The sequence below is a fragment of the Falco rusticolus genome, chromosome 8, assembly GCF_015220075.1.
Source record: "Falco rusticolus isolate bFalRus1 chromosome 8, bFalRus1.pri, whole genome shotgun sequence".
Lineage (NCBI taxonomy): Eukaryota > Metazoa > Chordata > Aves > Falconiformes > Falconidae > Falco > Falco rusticolus.
In genome coordinates, this window is record NC_051194.1 from 41,390,699 (window position 1) to 41,406,468 (window position 15,770).

General features: G+C 36.6%; 1 protein-coding gene across 1 annotated transcript in view; it reads right to left on the reverse strand.

Moving 5' to 3' along the window:
• The window catches only part of KCNH7 (potassium voltage-gated channel subfamily H member 7), a 236,540-nt gene that overhangs the window by 34,129 nt on the left and 186,641 nt on the right, over positions 1 to 15,770 (reverse strand). The window contains exons 8-9 of the mRNA XM_037398689.1: positions 10,346 to 10,745; positions 9,430 to 9,629 (exon numbers count right to left, since the gene is read on the reverse strand). Coding sequence (XP_037254586.1) covers positions 9,430 to 9,629; positions 10,346 to 10,745 — 600 coding nt within the window. The remainder of the gene's footprint in view (positions 1 to 9,429; positions 9,630 to 10,345; positions 10,746 to 15,770) is intronic.

The window sequence follows — 15,770 nt, forward strand, 5'->3', positions numbered from 1 at the left end:
GGCCCCCTGTTTAAAAAGTTTGAGGACCCCTGCTTTAAATCCTTTAAATCTACTCTCAGTGATGTTATTGGGTCATGTGCTTTCCCTGGTACTGCCTACATCTGTTGCATATTTCTAAGAAGAAAACAGGAACTGATTCTACCCGTCTTGTGAATATGTGATCAGGATGTGTCTTCTCATTATTGGACCAGCCTATTCATTCATTCATATTTATCCTCTCCACTGTTTTTCTACAAACAAGTAAATATTTCTGCACAGAAAAAAATATATACAAAATGCATCACTTGTTGCTATATTAATTCTTACTTCAGCACAATAAAGGTCTGTGCGCTTACTCTTATTGCATAAAGATATTCACAACTCAAATCCCTTGTTAATGGAGAAGATGAACACATATCTGATATGAAGCTTCTGTCCACACAAGCCAGGCTATGATTTACAAATGAAGTATTAGTACCTTTAACTGAGTTGAAATGTTTCTATGATTGCTAATGGAAATCAGTGCTGTGAAATAACAAACAATGTTTTAACACACATAGGTACAAAAATTTTATGAGCTATAGGGCATCACCACATGAAAGTTATACATCCTCAGAAAAAGCCAGCATTAACAATAAGCAAAAGAAAATATGATTTATGAAAAATTTCTGTGGTGCCAGTCTGTTTCCAGTATCTATCACCCCACTAGAAATAGCTTAGTATGCAATTACTCTTTTTACTTTAATGTAATTGTGTTGAAAAAAGATTGATATACTGATAACCAAATAAATCTGGTCAGCGATAAAGGTGCAGAAGAAGTGCAAGTCTTTATGCTGAAATTGTTCTCTAGTCACTTGAGTAAAAAAGACCTATTTTGAATTAATTTGCTATGTATCTATCTATAATATAAAAGAGCTCCATTTTTTTATAGAATGCAAAAGAGGAAATATATTTTCAATTCAGAGTTACTTACAGGAAAAGGTATTTGAACTGTTAGAAAGACAGGAGCACAGCCTTAGTGTAAATGGTATTAATTTTTCACATCAGCTTCCACTTATCTCATTTATCAAGGGATTGTACTTTACCATTAAGCAAAAACCGTGCAGACCATGTGTGTTGGTTTATATTTCTGAAGATACTTTGGGTATTTCTTTAAAGAAAACATTATTTTGATAATTTGTTTATACTTACATGAAACTGTTCTAAAATCTTTGCATATTAGTTAATAGTTATTTATATGCCAATAAGCTCTGAAAGATACTAGCCTCTGTTCAAGTGCCTGTGATTAAAAAGTCCCTGCCCCATGGAGCTTACACTCTAAAATTGTTATACATCAGAGAGGAAGAACACTCACTCTTTAACACCACAGTTGTCAAATGTCTAGAAGGAAGACAAGTGCCCAAATAACATTATTTTCCAACAAAGTTTTGGAGATTACTCCACTAACACAAGTTTAGAAATGCAAGAAAGAAGCTGCATTCAAGATAAATTTGTTAAAATATTGCTATATACTACGTTACTAAAAGAAGCTTACCATATCACACACATTGTATATAGTGAAGTATTTAATCCAAGTCCAGTAGCTGACACCATACAGAATTTGATGTTTTCAAACTAAGTTTTATGTTGTGCAGTACAGACAACATCTTGCCAACCCAAGCTTACATGTACCTTCCTAATATTCAGGGTTTCATTACTTTGAGAAAATATTTCTTATTCATCAGTTTTTAGCTTGTGTTAATAAGGAAGTATCTGGTTTTCACAGAGACCTTTGTCTGTGTAGAGCAGGAACAGTTGTGTTGAAAATTACATTCTTACAATGTGGCAATCAACATCAATACATTACGTGTATGCGTCCTGACAATTCTAAATATTAGAAAATCATCCATGCAGTCTTCAAAGTCATGAGATTATCTTAAAATAATAAAAGTCTAAATATTGCGTTTCACTTCTTTTCATTTGCTGTGAGCTTTTGGAGTCTTTAAACACATTGAAGTCACACTCCAATGTAACAGAAAAAAAATTAACATACACTTTTCTAAACCACTAAAACCCAACATAATATTGAAATTACATGAATACAGGGCTAGGTAGTGTGAAAATAAATTTCAAAATAATTTTTTGAAAATGATAAAGCTAGAATTGCTCTTTAAATAGCATTATTTTCAATGACAAATCCAAAACTAATAAATCAATTGAGTACAATTTTGGATTTCAATTGTTCTGTCTTTCCTAACATGTTTCTATTACACTCAATATCTCCTCCACAGTGATTCCACTGGGCTCTGGGGAGAAAAATCTTGGATTCTCATATTTGGAATCAGAACTCAAGCATATTTCAAAAGACACAGATCTTCTAAAAAACACATGTAACAAGTTATAAAACCAGTGTCCGCACCCTCCCCAAAACAAAAAACAAACAAAAAACCAAAAAAAAAAAAAAAAAGGAAAAGCAATTGTGATGCTTCTGTGACATAGACTCCGGTTGTCTCCCATTGATAGCTGATCAAGTCCAAGTTGTTCAGTTGTTTCTTCCTGTCTGGAATAAAACTTATTCCACATCAAATAATGTTGGTTTATCTACTTGGCATGCTTAGAGAGGAGGAAAGTGTCATTCAGACAGAAGTGAAGCATAAATGTGGAATGAGTGACTGAAGTCTGGTGAGGATAGCGGGACGTGATTCATGTTGTCTTGAAGAATGTGGTCTTTCATAAGTGGAGGGGAAGTCCAGCTTCATTAATTTGTCTTTTTCAAGATGACAACAAAGTATCGGTCATACATGTATCAGACATCTTTGTGACAACAGAATTGGAGACATTTATGTGCTCTAACTTCCAACAACTAGTAAATGTTTGGGGCAATGATAACTTTTTTTTGTCTGGAGACATGATAAGATTGATGAGAATGTTTAGATTTTCTGCCCTCAGTATTATATACTCTGGAACAAGTATTAACATCTATCCCACAAAAAAAATATTTAGAAAGCATCGAAGCTGAAAGATATCAGGATATTAGTGACAATAATTGTCATTAAATGTAGAAATATCACATTCTACACCAACAGAATCACAGAATGGTTGGAAGGCATCTCTGGAGTTCATCTTGTCCAGCCTCCCTGCTCAAGCAGGGCTGCCTAGAGCTGGTAGCCCAGGATGATGTCCAGATGGCTTTTGAGTATCTCCAAGGACAGAAACTCCAAAACTTCTCTGGGCAGCTTGTGCCAGTGCTCAGTCATCCTCACCATAAAAAAGTGTCTCCTGATGTTGGAATGGAACCTCCTGTTTCAGTTTGTGCTCATTGTCTCTGGTCCTGTCACTGGGCACCCCTGAAAAGCACCTGATTCCATCTTTTTTACAGTCTTCCTTCAAGTATTTTTTCACATTGATGAGATTCCCTGTGAGCCTTCACTTCTCCAGGCTGAACAGTCCCAGCTCTCTCAGCCTTTCCTAGTCTAAGCTCCAGTCCCTGCAGTCTGGCAAAGATATTCCTTTAATTCTGCATATAATGCTCTGTCATACATTTGCTCTGTGAAATATAAGTGGGATCAAACATTAAATGCCAGGCAGCAGCTGAAGAGAGCAGAAGAGGGCTCTGGTGTATTTTGGGTCTTCTCGGAGTGTGTTGAAACTCATTTTGACTAAGGTTTTCTTGTTCTAGAATCAGTCAGACTTTTTATGAGTGGCAAGTATCCAGCTTATAGAGGGAAAGATAAAGGTAAACTCTCAGGTTCATCTGACAATTTAAGATGGCATAAACTGAAAGAGGAATTCTGGTCCTTCCTGCATTATCTGTTTATTCCTGCCCTGTCTTGATCTCTCCTTGTGAAATGGTTTGAGAAACTGATCCACACAAGAATTAACCCAGCAAAAAATATTGAGCAGCTAAAGCTACAAAGAAGTGGGAATAAATATACTTTGTGTCATAGACTACACATACTTAGTCTCTCTTTGGATCTCATCTATGTAATCTCAGGATATGTTCACATTGCTGAATAAAGTTCTTGAACAATATATATATTATAAAATAATAAGTTTTGAACTAATTACAGGGAGCACCCCCATGCCTTGAAGGGTTCAGTCTAGTGGGAATTTATATTCAAAATTAACATTTTGTCTTTGTTTGTTCTGTAGGAATGAGTGAAATTAATTCATATGTTTGGTGAAATAACCTATGTCTTTAATTTTTATCTTTCTGCCACATAATTTTAGCACTAATCTGAGACTCTTTAGCTGCACAAATTGCACCGCGCTTATGTTGTATTAGGATCTCTGTCTCCCAGTAGCTGTTCCCTCTGACGGAAAGAGTAGTGTGGGATTTAGTTCTGTCACAAATATCTGATTTTAATAACATCTTCATCTAAGCTAAACATTTCTGTAATTCAGCCTAGTATCTATTTCTAGAAAGAATTTAGACTTTACTATTTCTGTGATAGTTAATTACAGAGGAACTATTTTTATAAGCAGAAGGCCAAAACCTTTCAAAGAGGTTTCACCTGTTAGAAAAGAATGAACAAGGTCACACGTGGCAATAATTCTATTCCAGCAGCTCCTGGGGTCCACACAGAATAAGCATTATTTCTGCTGATTCCTCATCTTCATACAGGAAAATGTTGCAAAGTCAGATTTAATTTTTATTTTTTTCCCCAGGATATGAAGGAGTTCCTTACAACAGTTGAGAGAGAAGAGAATCAGTGTGTGATGATGAGCTAACTCACCTTTCAGTGAGATTTGAAGTCTAACAACCTTATCAAGAATTATTGCCATGACACAGATTTATGTGACATTTTTATGTTGAAATTACTGGAACTGCAGTGGATCATTCTTCATCTATAATCTTATTACAATTTCTGAATACATCTGAAAGGTGATCTCTGAGAAATGATACATTGCTGGGTGAGAAGGACAGAAAATTATTGCAGTTTCTTTGACTGTTGACCCCTTCATCAACAGAAAAGTTTAATATCTGTAGAAGCTGGAAGATGACCTGATACATGTCTTTCCAAAAATATAATGATAGTTGAAAAACTGTTAATTGCTCTTGTTTTTGAGATGTTAGACCACAAAATACATTGCAGTTAGAAACTGTAAAGGATCGCTTTGCAAATAGATTAACATTCTAGAAACATTTCTTTTTTTATTTTCCTATGATGTCTTATTTTCTGTAACTTGATTAAACAAAGGCATTCATGTTTTTAAGTGGTCTTGTTACAGAAAATGAAAGAACAGCTTTACAGCTAACCATATCTGAGCTACTTTCTGACAGGCTTATACATCTTATGATTTCCATTGTGAATATAGACAAATAGCAGTATCACTTTCCACCATGATTACATAGTCCCTCTGTTTAACTGATTACTAATAGTTTTTGCTCCAAACGCTTCTAATTTGGATTAATCTTCTGATGGTATAAGGAACTTCTCCTTGCTTTTTTTTAAATTTTAATTTACATTTCTAATTCTCTGGTTCAAAGATATTGCTGGCACTAGTTCCATTGGCAGAATCATTTTAGTCATGAGAAGTGATCATCGTGGGGGCAAAAACAAGAATAACAAATGTAGTGCTGTCATCCCGTGACCAGTGGCTAATTTCTCGCAAAGGAAGCCCTACCAAAGCAATGGTGAACCTGCCTTTTATTTGATACAGTAGCATTACTGGCTCTGAACCTTCAAGATTGCTATGTTCTCTGCTGTACTTGCATGATCACTGTAGCCAAGACAACTTATCACAAGTGTAAAACCGGCCATTTGCTTCGATACTTGCAGAAGGTTCCATAAATTTATGCATAAAAATTCTGACTTGCTCTCTCCTTTCATGGTACTGAGTAAAATGCAAGATAAAAACACATCTTTCCCATATCCAAAATTTTAATTAATGTGTACATTTGACTAAAAACACTTTCCAATGCTTGTCCCACTTATTTACTTCTTAGAACTCTTTTAAAAGATAAAATAAACCAATAAAGCTGTTCAGATGCACAGAAGATCCATGGAAAGAAGGGGGTGGGGATTGTAAAAAACACATGCATAACTTAAAAAAGGATCTCAAACACTAAATATGTCATCTTTGTGGGGTAAGCATCACAGACATGCTATTATCAGCGCTGGACTGATAACATTGAAATGAAGGGGGAAAAGAAGGCAAAGAGAGTTTAGGAAAAACAGAACAGGATAGTTTAAAAAATTAAAATAATGTCTGAATCTTTGGGACTGGTGACACCTTTCATGAAACAATATACATTGTAAAATATTTGTAATTTAACTTTGCCAGTGTATACCACAGGGATATGATTTAAATTATGCTTATTCTATAGACTCAATATTTTTATCCAGATTAAAATAAATCCCAAATCCTGTTTATCCAGTCCATGCGTAATTATGTGGAACTGTTTTTGCCAAAATACATTATGCAATGAAACATAATCAAAGAGATGTAGAAACGAAACAGAAGGGAACAAATGAACAATGTTCACAGCATATTTCACCTGCAGATCTTTAAAGCTAATTTTAAGTTCAGCCATTTCAAATGAGTGTAAAGTACCAAATTCTGGTTTACAATATTAAGTGTAGGATTTTGTTTAGGAAATCAAGTTTATTTAGTCTCAGTACAGTATTATTCCTGAGGTTAAAAGTTGGTTGGTTTTTTATTTTTTTTTACTGTTCCTGAATTCTTAAGTATATTACTGATGATAATTAAAAGCATCTTTTGAAATATATGTCTAATATTATTTTTATATATATATGTGTGTGTGTATACAATGCATGTACATATATATATAAAAATGTAAATTTTTCATGCATTTCAAATTGCAAAGGAGAAAGAAGACTGAGGTTTTGAATTTTATTCAGTTTTCTGTAATGAAATTAGAAAGAAAGACACATTGGATCAAATTCTGCCTTCAGATATTTGCAAAAAACTCCCAGTAAATATTGGCAGGAGTCAAACGTATTTGTCTGAGGACAGTATTAGCCTGTTGGTATGTAAATGCAAATATTTCATGCAAAATTAAGTTAATACCACATGCAAGTCCATCTCATATGCACATGGCTTACAGCCAAGAAAACTTCATTGGTGCTTGTGCTAACATGCATATATGGTTTGAACCAAGAGCATTCACGCAAGGGAAAATGCAGAATGATCAGCATGGCAACTTTGTCAGAGTGACATTCCTACAGAGCAACTACCTAATGCAAACCAATATGCACATGACCTTTTTTGGGCAGAGAAGCATGATTTAAGTTGTGGGGTAAAACAGCAATTAATAAATGTGGTTAGGTTAGCAATTTTAATGTCTAATTTTTAGTAACCATTTTGCCCCACATCTGATTCTACTTGGATTATTTCTGTTTGCTATCTACCCCTTCATCATGCAAAGAGTTACAATTAAAATTAGAAAGCATTGAACAAGCTCTAAACCCGACAGATAACATGGATATTCTCCACACTTTATACTGGAATTAAATTTGATATAAATACCTCCTGCTCTTACCAGTGGGTGGTGTTATTCCATGTATTTAGGTATGAAGCAGACAGGAAAGAGATAAATCTTTCATAAGTACAACGTAAATCACACAATTCTTTTATTATCCTTGCACTAAGTGTAATATATTCAAACTCCCTTTTTAAGAAAATTAAGCGACTGCCATAAAATTTGAGGGATAAAAATGTGAACAGAATAAGAAATAAAATATAACAAAACAAGGTACTAAGCTTGATTTTTTTTTTCCACATTTTATTTAAAACAAAGCCTCCAAACTGCCTCACAATCATATTGCAGAATATGGGCTGTTTAATCCATTTATTTATTATTTCACATTAATGACAAGTCCAGGACTAATTCCAGTACAGCAGTTCCTGCATTATGCAAAATTTAACCTGACAACATCCAGTTTCAGTTACTTCAAGTTATTTCAAGTGAAACAGGTGTTCTTAGTACATCCATTAGTGGTAATGAATTAGTTAAGGTGTACATGATTTTGTAATATCTTCAGAAATAATTCAGTGAGTTACTTTAGGCTTAGGCTCCACCCACCTGCAGTTTAAGGGCCTGATCCCGCAAAGTGCTGAGTATCCCACAACCTCATTGCCATCAGAGGGGGATTAAGGCCATTCAGTGCCACGCAGGATGAAGCTACTGATGTTGCCTTCCACTGCAGTAATCCCCAGCAAAGGTTTATACAAGTATCCCTCTGGAGGGGATGCGTGGAAGTGGCAGGTGAAGCCCAGTATATTTAATTTGCTGTCTTAGTTTTAAAATCTGCTTTACTTAATGGTAACCATAAAGTCAAGCTGTCAGTGATTCAGCTTTATAAAATCTTTTGATTGAGACCGTTGTTTCTGTTTACTGCATAAAAGTGTACCACTCTGACAGTCATTCACAAATATATGTATAGATACCACATGGAAGATGTTTGAATTTATGTCCAAATTTTGATGTTGATGTCTAGTTAAATTGTTACAAAAATGTATAGATTTTCTTGTCTTGCCAGCTTTATGGGGACCTCTGCAGTCTCTACTCTATAACTCAGAATAGCTCTGGAAAACATCTCTCTAGAGACACAGATTCACAGATTCTTAAGATATACAATGCTCTCAGTGTCTTCAAACCTATGTCAGCTTTTGAGAAAAAATGTTTCTGTCTCCAGAAAATAAGCCAGAAATATAAATGCTTATTTTTGCTCATTAGCAGATTGTTATTCTTTTTTAGCTGGCCACAGAATATATTTTTATACAAGAAACATTTACAGTTTTTTTATTAAAAACAGAAATTATGAGTGTTGTACCTTGTCATTTCCTAGAAATGAGATTTTGTGGACTGCTAAACAGTTGGTAGTACTGTGTTGACTTTCAGTGCTGAATTATGTAGTTGCGAATGCAAGTGAACTATTGTTCAGATTATGTTATGATTAGAATATTTCACTCTGAAAAGATCAGCTAATCCTCCTGCCTGGTCCTCTCTTCCACCCACCCTCAACGTACTTGTTCTAGATTACATGATAGGATTTTAAAAAAGAATTGATCTCCACAGGTTTTATAGAAAAGTAAATCTATAGACACCAAAAAAGGTACTCTTGTTTGATACTGGAAGTGGAAAATCAGGCCAAAGAACAAACAAAACTCTGGAACAGCTATGCCTGAAATAAGAAACCCATCACTTTTTTTTTTTTTAATTGGCTTAAGCTTATAGTAGTCAACGGCAGTTCTCAAGCTTTCCTATGCACAGTGAGTGTTCAGGTTTCTGGTATAGCTTATTATATATAGGTAATAATCTAGGGAGTTAAATGTTTGGATGACAAACTTGTAATGGCTTGGTTTTCAATAATTGCTATATATCCACCATCTTAAGCTTGTACTTTTATGGCTCATAAATAATGAAGACTTACAATCTGTTTCTAAATTCTCACGCATTTATCTATTCCCCAGCATCCGTGCCTGAAAAACTGAACAACATACCATGTTCATGTCAATGCCGTTGGTGTATGTCCATGCATGCTGGAAATATTCCTCAAGTCGCTGCCGCAGAGGGTTGGGGATTTGATGAAAGCGTATAAACTCCTTTACTCGCAGCATCTGCATGTGATACCGTGCAGTTCCTGAGTAGAGTCTTTGGATTATTGCAGATACGTTTCCAAAAATGCTAGCATACATTAATGCTGGATTAAATAGAAACAAAATTTACTTAAGTCATATTGGGTTTTGCAGATGATGCAACAGTTCTTATAATGTACTTTTAATGTTAAAGAGCTCAGGTGAGACTAGTAACATTTTCAGAGATGTGAAATTGATTTACCTGAACCTTTTTATTGATTTGATTGTATCAGTTCCAACTCAGTTAGCAGATGAGGCTTAAATATTAATTTATAATCAAGTTGGTAATATTTATCTTTGGAGTTTGTAGTCCTGAATTGAGCATTTTAAGTTTGGTTTATCTAATTTTAAGGACTTTGGTAGAACTAAGAACTAGGAACTAAGGTTATGTACAAGTTCTGAACAAAGGGTAGAGTTAAGGAGGTACACATACATTTATAGGTTTGGGGTTTAAATCAACAAATTAAATTTAGTTATGATTATCCAAAAATGATGGGCTATAGTTTCCTAAATCCACTCAAAACTCGACTTTCTACCCTACAGGACACTGCAGACACTGATACACAACACAAAATTTCTGACAGTTTGGATAACAGATTTGGAGTAGTCAAGCAACTTTACTTCCTGACTGCACGAGTCACAACATATTTTTGCATATAACATTGTTTTCCCTGGGAATCTGCCCTTCTGGCTGCATGCTTGTAATCTTATTAGCTTAGACTGTTAAGTCATTTGCTTAAACAATGAAGAAAAAAAGAAAGAATATGGTAGAACTACTTACAGCCAATCAGCATGACACAGATGGAAAAGATCTTCTCTGAGTTGGTGTTTGGAGACACATTTCCAAATCCTACACTTGTTAGACTGCTGAAGGTAAAATAAAGTGCAGTGACGTATTTGTCCTTGATGGATGGTCCAGAACTTGCATCACTATTATTGTAATGCTTTCCTAATTGTTCTCCTAAAGAATCCAACCAGCCAATCTTTTGAGACAAGTAAGGTCTTTCTACGTTTCCAATGGCGTACCAAATGCAAGCAAGCCAGTGCGCAATTAATGCAAATATGCACATAAGGAGCATAAGAACTGCAGCACCATATTCTGAATATCTGTCCAATTTCCGTGCTACCCTCACCAAACGCAGCAGTCTAGCTGTCTTCAGAAGACCTATTAATGTTGTCGTCTGTAAAAATAAGATAGAAATTAATTTTCTCTGTTAACAAATGTACTGTCATAATAGTCAGCATGAACAAACCACTGCAAATTCCATTATTTTCTGGAATCAACAAACCCAGTAGATTAACCCATTTCAATGTAACCTTATTCTAATTTTCTTTAAACTATCAATTTTATTATAAAAACAGTGAAGAAAACAATAAGAAATGCACATCTTAAGATACAGAAGTTGTCATTTTCTGCTGAATGCTCTTTCATTTTGAATATACTTCTTTATCTGGACTCTTCATTCCACATTAATGGACTTAAATGATCCATTAGATTCATGATGTTTTGGCATGATAAAGTCTGTAAGTTATTGGAACATAATTATATGACTGGCCTTGCAGTTAACAAGCATTTATGACATTTGAACAAAGCTGTGTGACTATATTTGACTTTAACTTAGAGACTCCTTGCAATGCTCTGGCACATATGTGAAGTGTGAAGGAATAAAGCAGAAAATGTCTCAAAGAGTAAGTAACTTACTCTGCAAATATTCTTCCTGTTTGTAATGGCCAGAACACTATACAGGTAAAAGAAGATGAACCACTGAGAATAGAAAATCATGGAAAAGTTCCTTTTGCCAGACTCAAGATTAATCTTCTTTTTGCATCTTTCATCCTGAATTTTGCAGGCATAGTGGTAGAGGTGACTAATAAAGGTACTATACCATTAAAAGAAAAAAAGGGTCTGTTATAAACCAGGGATTTATTCCAAGATATTTAGTGCATCCCTGCACTATGATTCATTGCAGACTTTTTGAGGCTCTGATCTTTTTAAAGTAATCTAAAGTTTATTAATGTAAATTTACAATTTTCAATATGTAAATTGTTTGCATACTTGTTCATTCCTTGTTAAAGAGATTGACAAGATTGTAAATAGTGAGTACTCAATTTCAAAACCAACTCAGCTACCTTTTCTCCTCCATTAAGTCTGAACATATATAAAAGTATTCAGTAAATGTCAAGCCTGAATAAGTTTTCAATAATTTTTTCTTCCTTTTTTTTTTAATGTGCATGTATATTACATAACACTTAACTGGAAAAGTTTTCTGAGCCCTACAAACCACTCTGATGGTAGTATGTGTCACGTTAGCTTTCTTTCAACAAGTACTAGACTAGTCCTTATGTTTTATTAAATTCTTGCATTTACCGTGTTTTTGAGTAAAATCCCAGTTGTCAGTGGACAACTCAATATATTGTTCATATTTTCTGAGTAAATGAACAACAAGATAATGTAAGGTAACAGTGGGTAACACTCCTTGGTTCAACTTAACATCACAGAGAATAATTTCAAGGTGAATCTTATTGCCACATAAAGAAGGCTGTTTCATTGAATGTGACCTCAAGACTCTGAAAGATGATGTACTACAAAAAGCTGAGCTTCAGCATATGACTATTGCCATCAGGTACTTTTTCTGGTAAGGTAGATCAGGCTTAAATATTTTGATCACTTAAGGAAAAGAGCAATCTTAAGAAAAGCTAACATTTGTTCTTAGTGGTGTGTCGAAACCATTCTATTAGAGATGTAGTTATATCTGTACACCATGCAAGAGGCAGCATATTCTTACAGTGCCCTTTAAATAGATCAGAAGGTACATTGTGATTGCAAAATATGTCAGCAGTGTTCCACCCCATTCTTAAGATAAGACTTGCTAATATTATGCATCCTCAGTGCCAATCCCATGCTTAGATACTGCATCAGTGTGAGCTCTGGAGTATGCGGGAAGTGTATAATACAAGCAGACCCCATCTCTTCAGGGTAGAATCAGCATGAGTAAGTTTAGATAAGCTTTAAAGCATCAAGAAACTCATCCCGAGTTTGATTTTTCTTTAACAAAGTGGAGAGGCTAGAGGCTTTGACACTAAAATATAGTTAGCAGTAGTGGTGAAAAGCATGATGTGTATGCTTTACATGTTGTCCACTTCTCAGTGGAGATGTAGCTTTCATACAGTAACAGTCCACCTCCCATATGTCACTTGGCCAGGGACAGTACCTGGGATCAGAACTATCTCTGCTCAGCACTGCACCCAAGGAAGCAAAGGTCCTACTCTGTCTGTTACCCACCTTATCACATCTGGTGCCAATGATTAATGTCTGTAAATAGCAATCTGATAGAGACTACTCTTTTCTCTGAATTGCTTGCTGCTCTGTACTCATCATACCTGGCTTTATCAGCTGGACTACAAGTTCAAGAGTTGCTGAACACTCACATCAGTATTTTTTTTTTTAATTTTTTTTTTTTAACAGTAGCAACATTTACTGTGAGCCAGAAGCACATAGGAATCTCATAGCTACAGAAACTGTGAATCTGGATTAGCAGAAGATAGGTACAGGATCATTTTCCCTCACTACAGTATATTAAGTGCAAAGTGTTCCATTTATGAAACACTTATGAAACACTTAACTGTTTGCCTAAACTGGAATTCATTAGGATCATAGCACATAAGTACTTTCAGAATCTAAAATCTCTACAATACATTGAAGATACCTGTCTTAATTGGTAAAATTTATTAAAAAGATAAAGGTCTTAAGCTAACACCCATTTTAAATAGATTCTGCCAAAACATACATTCCATTTCTTCAAATTTACTTGTTCATTGCACAAAACCAAAGTTACAGAGAAAAGTAAAATAGATTATCTTAGATTTCTCCATTGCACTATTATATATTCCAATCTGCCAATCTAACATTTTGCTAACCAGTATAGCCAATGTAATTTTGATATTTTTGCCTTGTTTGGTTATTATGCAATTTGACCTTTGAAAAAGCCTTTTGATTTTTTCTAGCTATAGTACAGGAGGGGGCTTGGAGTAAAAGTGTATTATTTTCTTCAGTTTTGACTTTAGTAAAAGCACAAAACCCCCTCACCAATACATGCCTACAATGGTTCTTTATTGCTTACATGGTTCTCTCCATGAGCTAAGTAGAATTGTAGAATCACACAGTCTGGGTTGGAAGGGAACTTAAAGGTCATCTAGTCCACCCCCCTGCCCCCCGCAATAAGCAGGGACATCTTCAACTAGATCAGGTTGCTCAGAGCCCCGTCCAACCTGACCTAGTATGTTTGCAGGGATGGGGCATCTACCACCTCTCTGGGCAACCTGTTCCAGTGTTTCACCACCCTCACCGTAAAAAATTTCTTCCTTGTATCTAGTCTAAATTTAACCTCCTTCAGTTTAAAACCATTACCCCTTGTCCTATTGCAACAGGCCCTGCTAAAAAGCTTGTCCCCATCTTTCTCATATGCCCCTTCTAAGTACTGCAATAATCTCTCCCCAGAGCCTTCAGTTCTCCACACTGGCCAGCTCCAACTCTCTCAGCCTTTCTTCATGGGATAGGTGTTCCATCCTTTTTTTGGCCCTCCTCTGGATGTGCTTCAACAGGTCCATGTCTTTCCTGTGCTGAGGGCTCCAAAGCTACTCCAAAGTACTCCAGGTAGGGTCTCACCAGAGTGGAGTAGAGCGGCAAAATCACCTCCTTCGACCTGCTGGCCACTCTTCTTCTGATGCAGCCTAGGATATGGTTGGTCTTGTGGGCTGCAAGTGCACATTGCCAGCCCATGTCCAGCTTTTTGTCCACCAGTACCCCAAGGTTCTTTTCAGCAGGACTGCTCTCAATTCCTTCGTCCCCCAGCCTGAATTGATACTGGGGGTTGCCACAATCCAGATGCAGGACCCTGCATTTGACCTTGTTGAACCCTGTAAGGTTCCCGTGGGTCCCCTTTCTTGAGCTTGTTCAGGTTCCTCTAGAGGGCATCCTGTCCTTCAGGCATGTCAACCGCACCACTTAGCTTGGTGCTGTCCACAGACTTGTTGACGGTGCACTTGAGCCCTCTATGTCATTGAGGAAGATATTAAACAGTACTGGTCCCAATACAAACACCTGAAGGACACCACTTGTCACTGATCTCCACCTGGACATTGAGCTGTTGACCTCTACTGCCTGGATGTGACCATCCAATCAGTTCCTCATCCACCAAACAGTCCACCCATCAAATAAATACCTCTCCAATTTAGAGAGAAGGATGATGTGGGGGACTGTGTCAAAGGCATTTCAGAAGTCCAGATAGATGACATCTGTAGCTCTTACCTTGTCCACTGATGTAGTCATTCCATCATAGAATGCCATCAGGTTGGCCAGGCAGGACTTGCCCTTGGTGAAGCCATGCTGGCTATATCAAATCACCTCCCTGTTCTCCATGTGGCTTAGTATAACTTCTAGGAGGATCTGTTCCATGATCTTTCCAGGCCCAAAGGTGAGGCTGACAAGACTGCCATGACTTTTCAAATATCAAAAATTCAAAACAAAAAATGGAGGGTGGCTTGGCAACTACATCAGCCTATTCCCTTGGGACTCTGGGATGCATCTCATCAGGTCCCGTAGACTTATGTATGTTCAGGTTCCTCAGGTGGTCACAAACATGATCTCTTACAATGGGAGAAACTTTGCTCCTCCAGTCACCATCTTGTGGTCCATCCACTTGAGAGGTGTGGGAAGAGAGATTGCCAGTGAAGACTGAAGTACTGTTGAGTTACCTATTTGCCAGTCTTGCTCATTGGGGAGGTACACTTTCTTTGACCTTCCTTTTCTGGCTGACATACCTGTGGAAGCCCTTCTTGTTATTCTTTGCATCCCTTGCCAGGTTCAGCTCCATCTGCACCTTGGCCTTCATGACCCCATCCCTACAAAACTGGGTAGGATCCCTATACTCTTCCCAAGATACCTGTCCCTGTTTTCACTGCCTGTGCGTCTCCTTTGTGCCCTTCACTTTGACCAGCAAGTCTCAGCTAATCCATGCTGCAATCTTGCCTTCCTTTCTAGATTTCTTACACCTGGGAATCGAGAGCTCTTGCACTTTATGGAAAGTATCCTTAAAGGTCTGCCAGCTCTTTTCTGCTCCCTTGTCTCTGAGGGCAGTCTCCCAGGGTGTATTAGTAACTCCTTGAAGAGCTGGAAGTTTGCTTTCTAAAATTCAGGGTCCTGACCT